Source organism: Trichechus manatus, unplaced genomic scaffold, assembly GCF_000243295.1.
Source record: "Trichechus manatus latirostris isolate Lorelei unplaced genomic scaffold, TriManLat1.0 scaffold00081, whole genome shotgun sequence".
Classification (NCBI taxonomy): domain Eukaryota; kingdom Metazoa; phylum Chordata; class Mammalia; order Sirenia; family Trichechidae; genus Trichechus; species Trichechus manatus.
The window spans coordinates 6143749-6157047 of record NW_004444017.1 but is presented as its reverse complement, the minus strand read 5'-3'; the positions used below and the strand labels follow the sequence as shown (position 1 = coordinate 6157047).

The 13299-nt window shown below is 44.0% G+C and overlaps 1 protein-coding gene across 1 annotated transcript in view; it reads left to right on the top strand.

Moving 5' to 3' along the window:
* The first annotated feature begins 54 nt into the window (after positions 1-54).
* Positions 55-13299, top strand: part of HDHD5 (haloacid dehalogenase like hydrolase domain containing 5) — a 25402-nt gene continuing 12157 nt past the window's right edge. The window contains exons 1-3 of the mRNA XM_004381215.2: positions 55-180; positions 8811-9014; positions 10110-10222. Coding sequence (XP_004381272.1) covers positions 55-180; positions 8811-9014; positions 10110-10222 — 443 coding nt within the window. The remainder of the gene's footprint in view (positions 181-8810; positions 9015-10109; positions 10223-13299) is intronic.

Sequence of the window (13299 nt, the reverse complement as noted above, 5' to 3'; positions counted from 1 at the left end):
GCCGCGCGGCTCCTGGGCCGGCGCAGTCCGCACGTGCACGCGACGGGCGGCCAGATGGCTTCGCTCGGCTGGATCGCGGCGGTTTGCGCGGCGCGTGGGCTCTGGCGGCGGGTGGCTTGCACGGCCTCGGGGCTCCGGGACCCGTGCCCGGGGAGGGGCTATGCCGTAGGCCCAGCTCAGGTGAGAACGCCCCGGGCTGGGCAAAGCCGGTCCTCAGGGCTGGGGGTGGGGCCGGAGCCGCGGAGAGGGACGGGCAGCTAGCCGGCTGCGCCGGCATCCCCTGGCTTCCTCGGAAATGGCCTTCTCCAGGCCGCTGACCTCTAGTGCACTTCGTTCTAGCTTCGAGCCCGAGAGTCCCCGCCGCGCCCTGCGTCCCCTTGACTCACAGGCGATTTGCAGCGCCTTCCTCCCAGAAGAAAAGTCACTCCAACTAGAGAATTACCAAAACAAACCCAAAAACGCGCGCCAAGATTGTTTCTTGGCCTCCTGCCACTCTCCAACCCCAGAGTTCCTTGGCAGTTTCCTGGTTCTTCTTTTTGCGGTCGGGATTTTGATTTCTGAGCTCTTCTTCCTCTTTGGTGTTCACGATGACAGTATTTGTAGTTATGATTTGCAACTACATTTTAAAGAGGTTTGAGGACTCGAGATGGACCCCCCTTCCGGAGGGCTCAGAGGTGAATGAGGAGCTTTTCACTTTGGCTCCATTTGGCTGTGGGCTTGCTTGTAATGAGCAGTTGTTCTGTCAGAGAGTGTAGGGGAAGATCTGAGGAGCGCGTGGGGACAGAGGAGAACTGGCACAGGGTCCTTTTTTGTAGCAGGTACTTTAGTGAAATCGAATTCTCTCAACAGCTTTGGAGGAAGATGTGACCTTCGTGCTAGTAAGGAATCTGAAGCTTGGAGTGAAGTTTTAAGAACCTTTTCTGAGATCAAACAGGTCAGAAAGATAACTGTGGCAGGACGCGAAGCTTGGCCAGTCCTATCGGTAGCCCTCCCATTCCCCGGAGTCATTTTGCCTTTTCTTTAAAGAGGATCACGTTGCACGGTTTCCGTAGGTAATACATTTGTGTAGAGCTTTCACAGTAACTCTGATGTATTTCAAATTATTTATTTATTTATTTTAAAAACACATAGCACTTACTTTGTGCCGGGCGCTTTCTTTCACAATTACACCTTCTCCTTATTTATTGACTATCTCAGTATCCAACATTTTGCATTTATGACAATAGTAAAAAAATCTACTATCTGAGTATTTGCTCATTAATGATGTATGTCTGGCAGTAATGAACGACATATGTCTGGCAGTAATGAACACTGGGTGAGAGACACGAGTAACCCTGGCTTTGATGGTTAAAATTATGTGTCAGCTTGGCTGGGCCATGATTCTCAGTGGTTTGGCAGTTATATAATAATGTAATTTGGCAGTTATGTAATGATGTAGTCATCCTCCATTTTCCCATAACACCGATTTTGCATAACAACCTGGCTTTGGAACATAACCATGTCAGGAGAGGGTGTATTAGTTTGTGTAATCTTCATAATAATTCTGTGAGGGAAGTACTATTATTATCCCCATTTTATCGATAGAGGAACTGAGGCACAGAGAGGTTAAGCATCTTGCCCAAGGGCACACAGCTGTTAAGTGGCAGAATCTGGAACCCAGCCAGATTTTGGTGCCAGAGGCTGAGCTCTTAACCACTATGTTATCACTGTCATCATTTTATATATGGAGCAGCTAAGGTTCAGAGAAGTTAAGTGACTTGGTCAGTGTCACAGAGCTGAAAGTGACCAAGTTGTAAGTATGAAATGAGAATATGTTACTCAAAGGACTTTGTAAACCAAAATGATATAAACATAAAGAATTATTACCATCATTTATTACTGTCGTGTTGTTCTAGCATCTTTGCAGGTTCTGAGATATCTCTGAGTGACTTTTCTGATAGAGTAGAACTCAGCACAGTCAGGGATGCAGCATAGTGTAGAATTTTAACAATAACAGCTTTGGAATTGAATGCTGCCTACGCTGTTTACTGGCTGTGTGACTTGAGGCAAGTTGCTTAGCTTTCTAAGTTTCAGTTTCCCCCTCTATGTAACAGAGATATTACTAGGCAGTATTTTTGTGAGAATAGATAAGACAGTGTATGTAGGGCACTTTACATAGTGACTGTCACATAGTAGGCCCTCCCAAATTTGGTAGTAGTTGTAGTAATAATGGTGTATGGTACTTGTAATGGTTGGCATTGTTGTTATTGTTGAAAGTATGCCAAACCAATTTCAAGAAGGAAACAAAAGCACAAAGGAACATCTTAGTGGTCCCTTCATTTCAAACTAATCTTAAAACTCCACACATTTTATCACGGCCACAAAAAAATACTTAGTTGGAGGAGCAGGCCTAACACCCAGGACTAGTGAAAAAACAAATCAATTACAGAAGGAAGATCAGAATACAAATACAGAAGGGGATAAAATGAAAAAAAAAGTCTGTGCCTTCCTCCTTATCTCCAAGAACTTCACTTTTTACATTGCTGGCCACCTGATTGTCTATATTCACTGAGTATTGGGAGTCAAGGGATTACCCAATACATATAGATGAGGAAGCTATAAGGATATTGCTAAATTGTCCTGAAAACTTTCCTGTTCTAAGTAGCAGGAGCTGTGGATTCTTGTTTCCAACACAGCAAATCTCAGGAACGTTTAGGATATGACCACTAAGCCCATTAAAGCTGTGTATGGTAAAATTTCTTAGCTACTGCCTGGTGGGGTTTTTTGTTTTGTTTTTAACTATGTAAGTTTTCAAAAATCCAGTAACAGAATAATACTATGAATCTCATAACTCATCTTCTAGGTTCAGCAATTATTAGTGTTTTGCCCCACTTACTCAGCTTATCCCTTTTTTCTCCTCTCATTTTTTGTAGCTGTAAGATTTTTAAACAAGTCCCTAATGTTTGTCATTTCATCCCTAAATTCTTCATTGTGAACCTCTTAAAAGAAGGACATTTTCAGTATAACCACAATGCCATTACCATACCTAGCAACATTAATAATAATTCCTTAATATCACTTAGAATCTAGTCCATATTAAAATATCTCTGATTGTCTCAAAATTATGGGCAAATGAATTTTAAGTGTAAATGTTCAGAAGAGTATGCTCTGTGTCTATAACTGTACAAAAAGGAAGGCAAACTACGTGCTAGAATGACAGTCCTTACCTCCAGGGACTTACCTTCTGAGAGTCATCAGCTCTTTTTACTTGGGAAGGGATAGAATGGTTGCAATTGCCTTATTTTGCAGCAACCATTCATCCTTTGGGTCATTCAACATCCAGTGAACCTGTGTTGAGGTACCATCGGGTACACGAGTGCATTGAGCACAAAGAACTGGAATTCATGCCTGGGGGCTGGCAGGAGGTGCAAGAAGCAACGTTCTGGACAAGGAGGACATGTTGTCTCCTGGATTTCTCAGTTGCTTTGGAGTGCCAACTTCCATCTTCCCTCCCCGCTCTGGGAGGCTGTGGGCCAGCTGAAGGAGCTCTGACTTTGTTGCTAGATGGATATGAGGTTGAATCCTGAATCCAGCACTTGTGAACTGGGTGACCTTTGACTGGTTATTCTCTCTGAATCTGGTTTCTTATTTGTGCCATCCGATTATTCAGTGAATATATGCAGGGCACCATGTATAAGCCAGGCACATTTCGCTAAGTGCTGTTGATTGGAGATAATGACAGCTACCCCTATAGTGTTGGTGCAAAGATTAAATCAAAATACTTGGTCATTTGTCTAGCTTAGTGCCCAGCACACAGTAGGTGTTTTACAGATGTTTACCTTCAACTACCTCTCCCCGAAGCCCCAGAAAAAAAAATCTACAGGCCCGGGGTGCAACAGGATCAGCCTTGGGAGCCAAGAGTTAAGAGGCACTGTTTGTTTAGGCGTTTCCTGCTTGGCATTTGGGGCTTGGTGAGTTTCTCTCTGGCAGCTCTGTTTTCTGGTGGTTAAAGTGGTATCTTGTTGGTTTGAATTGCTTCCTCCTATTTTTTCCGTGTTCGTTCCCACCCGTAACCTGCACTGTAGCTGTCATTGTCTCAGACTGGGAGGCTGTATATACACGCCAGCATAAAGGAGTGGTTTTCCCTGTTCAGTGGAAGGGAGTTGGGCATTGCTGTACAGTCACCCAGTTCCTATTTTACTTGACCCAGAAACTCATCCCTTGGTTTCCTGACCCCATAGCCCCACACCTTCATTTCTTTTCTTTTCCTTTCCTTCTCTCTCTCTCTTTCTCGTTTCTTTCTTTCTAATAGACTTTTTTAAGAGCAGTTTTAGGTTTACAGAAAAATTGTGTAGTAAGTACAGAGTTCCCACATACCTCCTTCCCACTGCACACTGTTTCTCCTATTATTATCATCTTGCATTCCATTCCAGTTGAATGTATACTTGTGAAAATTGATCAACCAATACTGATGCATTATTATTAACTAACTAAAGTCCATAGTTCACATTAAGGTTCACTGTTGGTGTCATACAGCCCTATGGGTTTTGACAAATGCATAATATCATGTATCCACCATTACAGCATCAATACAGAATAGTATGCACTGTATTTTAAAAGTGTCCTAAAAACGTCCTGTGCTTCACCTGTTCAACTTTATGAATCCAGGAAATTCAGATTGCTAGGAGATACAAATCATCTTTTTACTGCCTCTTTAGTTTTGCCTTTTCCGGAATGTCCATATAGTTGGAATCATATAGTATGTAGCTTTTTCAGCTATCTTTTTTCACTTAGCAGTATGTATTTAAGAAGTTTCCTCCTTGTCTTTTTGTGGCTTGATAGCTCATTTCCTTTTATTGCTGAATAATAATCCATTGTATGGATGTACAACAGTTTGTCCATTCACCTTTTGAACGGCAGTTTGGTTGCTTCCAATTTTTTTAACAATTATGAACAAAGCTGCTTTAAGAATTCATGTGCAGGTTTTTGTGTAGACATAAATGTTCAACTCATTTGACCCTGCACTCTCATGGTTTTCCTCCTCACGCTGGCTGCTGCTCCTTGGTCTTTGCTGGTGACCCTTACATGGCCTATTCTTAAATGGCGTCTTCTTCCTGGCTCTTTATGAGCCTCACTATTGCTCTTATTCTGAGCGTGCTTCCCAGGCGCTCCTCTCTTCTCCCAAGTTTGCAGCTGCTCTCTGAGAGCAGAGACCTTCTAAATTTCCATCTCCAGAACCTTACTTCCAGTGCTGACATCTCTTCTTGTCCCACAGGTCCTAAGTGGAACTCATCTTCTGCCCTTCCCGGCTTCCTATTTGCCATCCCTCCAGTGCCCTTGACTCAGTGAATGATACCACCATCCATCCCCCCAGATTGCCCCTCAGCCTTGCATCTGAATGGTTACCAAGTCCTAGCTGTTCTACCTCCTAAATATGATCTGCCTCTTCTCTATTCCTGTTGCTACTAACCTAGTTAAAGCCACTGTCCTCTCTGTTTTGGACTATAGTTGGTCCTAGTTGACCCCACCCGACTAGACTCCCTTCAGTCCATTCTCTCTGCAGCCAGAATTGTTCTACAGTACACGTCTGGTGATGTCACTTCATTGTTTCAAACTTCTTAAATTGGTCTTGAGACCTGTGATGCCCACTATGGATTAGGTACTCCTGCTGCAGGCCCTTATAGCACCCTAAACCTGTTGCCACCAAGTACATACTGACTCATAGCGACCCGATAGGACAGAGTAGAACTGCCCCATAGGGTTTCCAAGGCTGTAAATCTTTACGGAAGCAGACTGCCACATCTTTCTTCCATGAAGTGGCTGGTGGGTTCAAACCACGAACCTTTAACTTGGCAGCTGAACACTTAACCACTGTGCCACCAGGGCTCCTTTATAGCCTGTGTTTTATTGACTATGCAAAGGCATTCAAATGTGTGGATCATAACAAATTATGGATAAAATTGTGAAGAATGGGAATTCCAGAACACTTAATTGTGCTCATGTGGAATCTGTACATAGACCAAGAGGCAGTCATTTGAACAGAACAAGGGGATACTGTGTGGTTTCAAATCAGGAAAGGTGTGTGTCAGGGTTGTATCCTTTTACCATACTTAACTCAATCTGTATGCTGAGCAAATAATCTGAGAAGCTGGACTATATGAAGAACACAGCATCAGGATTGGAGGAAGACTCATTAGCAGCCTGTGTTATGCAGATGACACAGCCTTGCTTGCTGAAAGTAAAGAAGACTTGAAGCGCTTACTAATGAAGATCAAAGACTACAGCCTTCAGTATGGAGTATACCTCAACACAAAGAAAGCAGAAATCCTCACAGCTGGACCAGTAAGCAACACCATGATAAACGGAGAAAGTATTGAAGTCATCAAGAATTTCATCTTACTTGGATCCACAATCAACATTCAAGGAAGCAGCGTATGCTTTTGCCTCATACGCATGCGAAAGCTGGATAATGAATAAGGAAGACCAAAGAATTGATGCCTTTGAATTATGGTGTTGGTGAAGAATATTGAATATACCATGGACTGCCAGAAGAATGAACAATCTGTCTTGGAAGAATACTCCTTGGAAACAAGGATGGTGAGACTTCGTTTCACATACTTTGGACACGTTATTAGGAGGAACCAGTCCCTGGAGAAGGACATCATGCTTGGTAAAGTAGAGAGTCAGCAAAAAAGAGGAAGACCCTTAACGAGATGGATTGACACAGTGGCTGCAACAGTGGGCTCAAACATAGCAACAATTGTGAAGATGGTGCAGGATTGGGCAGTGTATCTTTCTTTTGTACATGGGGTTGCTATGAGTTGGAACAACTCAATGGCACCTAACAACAGGAACATTTCCCCTCATCTCTTCATGTAGCACTCAGTGTAGACTGTACTGGGGCTGCTTGTTTAGTTGTCATCCCCATTGACTGTGAAGGGAGGACCGTGTTTGTCCTGCTGGTCTAGTCTGCTGCTGATCAGGCTCATAGTAGAGATTGTTAAATGAAGGCATATATGTAATTCATTCAATACCTAGCTCACAGTTCTCTTCTAAGAAAGGACCTCTGTTTAATTCTGCTTATTTATTCAGAACTTAAATACTTAGAATTAATTTGCGCTTGCTAAAATACTGCGTTTTTAGTGGGTTTATTTGTTTCTTAGACTAGTAGCTGTCCTGTTTCTTGTTCAGTCACTCCAGCTAAGAAATGAGAGGCTGGAGTTGTGTTTTGGGATGCTCCTCACAGATTCCTGTGCATATTGTAGATATATGCAGTAAATGTCAGCTGAATGGCTTGACTTAGCTGGCATCCACAAAAGAAAAATAGAAATAGGTTAGGTTTTTTTTTTTTGACTATTGAAAGGCGCCCTTTAGGTTAACAAGTAGTTTACAAAATAGGAACTAGAATAAGTTAAAAAAAAAGAGAGGACAGTGTTCAACTTTATGAATCCAGGAAATGCGGACTGAGATATCTTTTTTTTTAATGTTAAAATTAACAAAATATTTGACATATGTGAAAATCCAGTATTGGCAAGGATGTAGGGAAACCAGTACTCTGCCAGTGGCCATGTGAGTGGATAAGTTTTTGAAAGCAATTTGTCAGTAGGTGTTGTATCATCAAAATGTTCATGCTCTTTGACTTGTTACTTCTGCTTTTAAGAATTTAGCCTCAGGAAAAATCCACAATATGGAAAAATCAGTCTGGAGGAAGATGTTCCTTATAGCATTATTTGTAGTAGCAAAAGTTTGAAAAACCTATATGTCCAAAATAGGGAAAACATAATATTATTGGATTATTTACTCAGAATATTATGTAGCCGGAAGTGATGTTCAGGAGGTGGAGCTATTATGTATTGATATAGAGAGATAGCCAAGAGATAGCAAGTAAAAAAGATAAGATGGGGGGGAAAAAGTACAACATATTTTCATTTTTTGTGTGTGTGTACTTAAAAGATAAAAAAATTTACATACTATATAGCCATAAAAAGTTTTTGGAAAAATGTACAAGAGAGGGAATAGGATAGGAGTAGGTGGAAGAAAGGCAATAACTTAAAAAGAAAAAAAATCATATCCTCCGTAGTGATTGAGTTTTCTTTCTCTTCTTTTTTTTTCTTTTTTTTCTGTGTATTATACTAAAAAAGTTTCAAGATGTCTTTAAAGACCCTAAGGAGCCTGGGTAGCACAATGGTTAAGCACTTGGCTGCTAACCAAAAGGTTGGTGGTTTGAACCTGCCCAGCGGCTCTGTGGGAGAAAGACCTGATGATCTGCTTCTGTAAAGGTTACAGCCCAGAAAACCCTGTAGGGCAGTTCCACTCTGTCACATGAGATCACTGTGAGTCGGAATGGACTCGGGGGCACCCAACAACAACAACAACAAAGACTATTGTAACATAAAAACTCTTATGATATGTTAAGCAAAAAGAACAAGATGCAAAATTGCATATATGAAGTATAGTTGTAGCTATGTGAACAACATGAATAGAAGAAAAGGGAAAATATTAATTTGTTGTGTTAAAGTCCCGGCATTATGTTTCTTTTAAGTTCTTTATTTTCCTTAAAATTTGCTTTACATCAGTTATATAAAATTTTAACAGAAAAGTTTTATGCTTACAAAGGAAAAAGGAAAAATTCCTTTTTATAGATAGATTTGCCCTATCGGAAATACCGTGTTTCCTTTTTTGTTTGCTTCTTTCTGATGTAATTTTCAAAGACCCTGGGTGACCTGAGCATAATATTGAGCCTGTCTTGTAAGGGTTGTTTCTTTTTCTTTCCTCCCCTTGTGCACCGTGGCACATGCAGTGGTAATTCTCTTCTCTTGCCGTCTGTGCAGAGCCCGCCCACTTTTGGGTTCCTCTTGGACATCGATGGCGTGCTGGTGCGGGGCCACAGGGTTATCCCCGCCGCTCTGGAGGCGTTCCGCAGGCTGGTGAACTCCCAGGGACAGTTGCGGGTGCCCGTGGTCTTTGTCACGAATGCTGGGAACATCTTACAACATGGCAAAGCCCAGGAGCTGTCATCCCTCTTTGGGTTCAAGGTAAGGAGGTAGCCAGAGGCATGGGAGCTGAAGGACTTGACTCCCAAAGGAACCCTTACTCCCCTGTGACTAAGTCCCCTTCCTTTTGTTGGAGTACAGTATTGATGAGCCCTAGGTCATAGCCAGTTGGTCAGTGTAAATCTTTCAACCCTGCTGGAAAAGTAACTTGAAGTTCAAGCCCAGCCTCATGAGGAGAGCCCTGTCAGTAGGTCATTTTTTCGTATACGTGGGAGAGTGCAAAACTTCTGCCCATGTCTTTGGCAGTTTTGTTCTACTGTATCCATTTCTTTTGTTCTGGGCATCAGGGGTGACTCTTTTGCATTGTCAGCTCCTGGAAAGTAACAGTCACGTTTGTCTAAATCTCCACATACCAGGTGGGATTTGAAGCAACACGCCTTGTTTTTCATACATAAGGTGTGCACATCCAAGTGCTGTCCTCTAAAAGCGGTCCCTCTTCACCCACTCGCAGCTCCACACCCCATTCCAACATTGACATGTTCTTGTTTTTTAAGTTCAGATTTAGTTTTTGGAAGGAGTCCTTTAGAAGCAAGAGGTTAATAGGGTAGCTGATTAACTGGGTGATACTGTCTGGGGACTAACGCAGCATGTAAAGGAAGAAACTGGTTTCCTTCTCTGGTTTCCAGAGAGTGTTCCAAAAACATTCTAAGTAAAGGCTGCATTGTTGGAGTTAGTTTAAATGTTAAAAAGTCAAGTGTTTAAGTAGAACTGAAAACAAAAGTCAAACTAAAAGCAGGTTTCTATGACAGTGACCAAGAACATGCACACAACCCTGTGTTTTCAGGTGATGTATTGAGAAATCCAGGGGTGCGAGGGAGCTGAGAAAACAGGATTGGTCAGAACCCACATCTGAAGGCTTTTCCTGTTTTCTTGTTTTATGTGGCAAGATCTAAATTAGAGAGGTTCTTCTCTCACCTGTTTGGTGGCAGAAAGAGCTTTTACCTCCTTTTTCTGGGCAGCTTTCTCCCCGTACTTTGTAGGTGAGAGAACCTGCCACCTATGTCCGCATTATTGTCCCTCAGTGGTTGCTGGTTGTGTCTTCCTCTGCCCTCCTCTGTCTCTTGACTGTCCCCACAGGTGGATCCCGACCAAGTTATTCTCTCTCACAGCCCCCTGAAGCTCTTCTCACAGTTCCATGGGAAGCGGATGCTAGTGTCTGGGCAGGGACCCCTGGTGGAAAATGCCCGAGCGTATCCTTTTGGTGCTTCTTGCTCTGGTGAAGAGGAAGGGGCAGGACTGGGGCCTTTCCTCACTTGGCTGAATGGGGCTATGGTGAGGAGGGGGGCTGGGCGCAGAGGGCCAGGGGTTCTGGGGATATGTGGTGGGCTCTCGGGAGGGAGGACAGCTCCCAGGTGTTGTCAGACCTGTAGCTGGGTGGTTTCCAGAAGCCAGGCCACATACCCCTGCATCCGGATCTTCTGGGGAGTTTGAAAATACAGATTCCTGGGCCTTATCCCTGGAGAGTCTTCATTCACTAGATGTGGGTCAAAACTCTAATCTGTATTTAAAAACAAACTGTCTTAGGCTGCGTTCTCTACAGAAGCAAAACCAGTAAAGTGTATAAGTATATATATATATACAGAGAGATTATATCAAGGAAACAACTCACGCAATTGTAGAGGCTAGAATGTCCTAAGTCCGTGGATCAGGGTAGAGGCCTCTCCTAAGTCACACAGCCGCAGAAGCTGGCAAGCCCAAGATCGGCAGGTTGGAGAGCAAGGCTCCCACTCACAGGCTGTGCAGATCGATGAGTCCCAGGTTCGGCAGATAAGCTGACAGCTCAAGTCCCAAGAACGGGGGATGAGAGGACAGGAAACAGCCGCAGGATCCAGAGAGAGCAAAAAGCCAGAACGTCTGCTTATATACAGATGCGGGCCACACCCCCAAGGAGACTCCCTTTCATCTGATTGGCTACTCACAGTATATTTGGTCATGGGAGTGATTACATTAAAACACTGAGAATCGTGGCCCAGCCAAGTTGACACACAATCTTAACCATCACAGTCCACCCCTTCTCAGCTTGGCACATGTACACATCTCCTTAAACCGTACGTAATCTCTGGATAAAGACAATTAGAAAGTCATACTTGCGCCTAACATGATACAACTAACACGCATACAATTGAAAACGCACTAGCCCCATTTAAAGGTTATATTTTATAAGTGAAGGAAACAAAAATATTTAATGCACACATACAAAGTACAAATACTCATAACAACAGTCCTCATTTCTGCAGCTGGTCACATGGCCGTAACTGGTATTTAGAACTGCCTTCTTCCACCACCCATTCTGTATTCCCTTTGCCCTCAGCAAGCACCTCAGCTGGTCGTGGTTCTTTGCCTGTGGGGTGACCCAAACCTTCATTCCTGAAGGGTCTGTGTCATTAGTAGTCATGTCAGAATTAGGTTGCTGTAGTTTTCCATTGACTTTAATCACAAGGCATGGTAGTACCAAGAAATGCCCCAAGGAATCTCCTGCATTCCAGACATACTCTTCTTTACCTCCATTATGTAATACCAATCTGATTTCCTCTTGGTAATCAGGATCAGTCACACCAGCCAGTATGGTAACTCCCTTCTTTGCTTGTTGATCCAGAGGCATAAGGAGCCCAAAGTGGCCAGGTGGCATTCTTAACTTCCAGTTCAGTGGAATCAGTGATGTGTCTCCAGGTGGGAGCATTCCTCCCTTTGGAACTAAGACCTCTGGACCTGCAGAGCATAAGGTCAAGGGGACGGGAAGCAAAAATCTTGCAAGTGGGTCACTAGGAATAGTAGTGAGTGGTGCCACTCCAGTTTCCACCCCTTAATTCCTGGATCCATGAATCCTGGCTATGGGAGAAACAGCACCATATATTGGACACTGGTTTAAAGCATATATAGCTTCCTGGAGAACATTGCCCCATCCCTGCAAGGTATTGCCACCTAGCTGGCGCCGTAATTGTGTCTTTCGAAGGCCATTCCATCGTTCTCTCAAGCCAGCTGCTTCGGGATGATGGGGAATATGGTAAGACCAGTGAATTCCATGAATGTGGGCCCACTGCCACACTTCATTTGCTGTGAAGTGAGTCCCTTGATCTGAGGCAATGCTGTGTGGGATACCATGACGGTGGATAAGGCATTCTGTAAGTCCATGGATGGTAGTTTAGGCAGAAGCATTGCGTGCAGGGAAGGCAAATCCATATCCAGAGTAAGTGTCTATTCCAGTAAGGACGAAATGCTGCCCTTTCCATGATGGAAGTGGTCCAATGTAATCACCTTGACACCAGGTTGCTGGCTGATCACCTTGAGGGATGGTGCCATATCGGGCTCAGTGTTGGTCTCTGCTGCTGGCAGATTAGGCATTCCGCAGAGGCTGTGGCCATGTCAGCCTTGGTGAGTGGAAATCCATCCTGCTGGGCCCGTGCATAACCTCCATCCCTGCCACCATGGCCACTTTGTTCATGGCCCATTGAGCAATGGTGGGAGTAGCTGGGGAAAGAGGATGACTGGTTTTCACAGAGTGCGTCGTCCTATCCACTTGATTGTTAAAATTATCCTCTGCTGAGGTCACCCTTTGGTGAGCATTCCCATGAGACACAAATATCTTCATTTCTTTAGCCCATTTGGAGAGGTCTGTGCACATACCTCTTCCCCGTAAATCCTTGTCTCCAATTTTCCAATCGTGTTCTTTCCAAGTACCTGACCATGCAGCCAAACCATTGGCCATAGCCCATGAATCAGTATATGATCGCACATCTGGCCATTTCTCCTTCCAAGCAAAGTGAACAACGAGGTGCACTGCTCAGAGTTCTGCCCATTGAGAGGATTTCCCTTCACCACTGTCCTTCAGGGAGGTCCCAGAAAGGGGCTGTAGTGCTGCCGCAGTCCGCTTTCAAGTGGCACCTGCATATCGCACAGAACCATCTGTAAACCAGGCACAGGTTTTCTCTTCCTCAGTCAACTGATCATAATGAACTCCCCATGAGACCATAGGTGCAGACTGGGAGATGGAAGGTAATGTGACAGGAGTGGAGACCATGGGCATTCGGGCCACTTCCTCATGCAACTTGTGCCTTCGGGTCCTGCTCGGGCCCGATCTCGCTTATACCACTTCCATTTAATGATGGAGTGCTGCTGTGCACGTCCAACTTTATGGTTCTGTGGATCAGACAACACCCAGTTCATGATGGGCAGTTCAGGCCTCATGGTGACTTGGTGTCCCATGGTTAAGTGTTCAGTCTATACTAAGGCCCAGTAACAAGCCAAAAATTGTTTCTCAAAAGGAGAG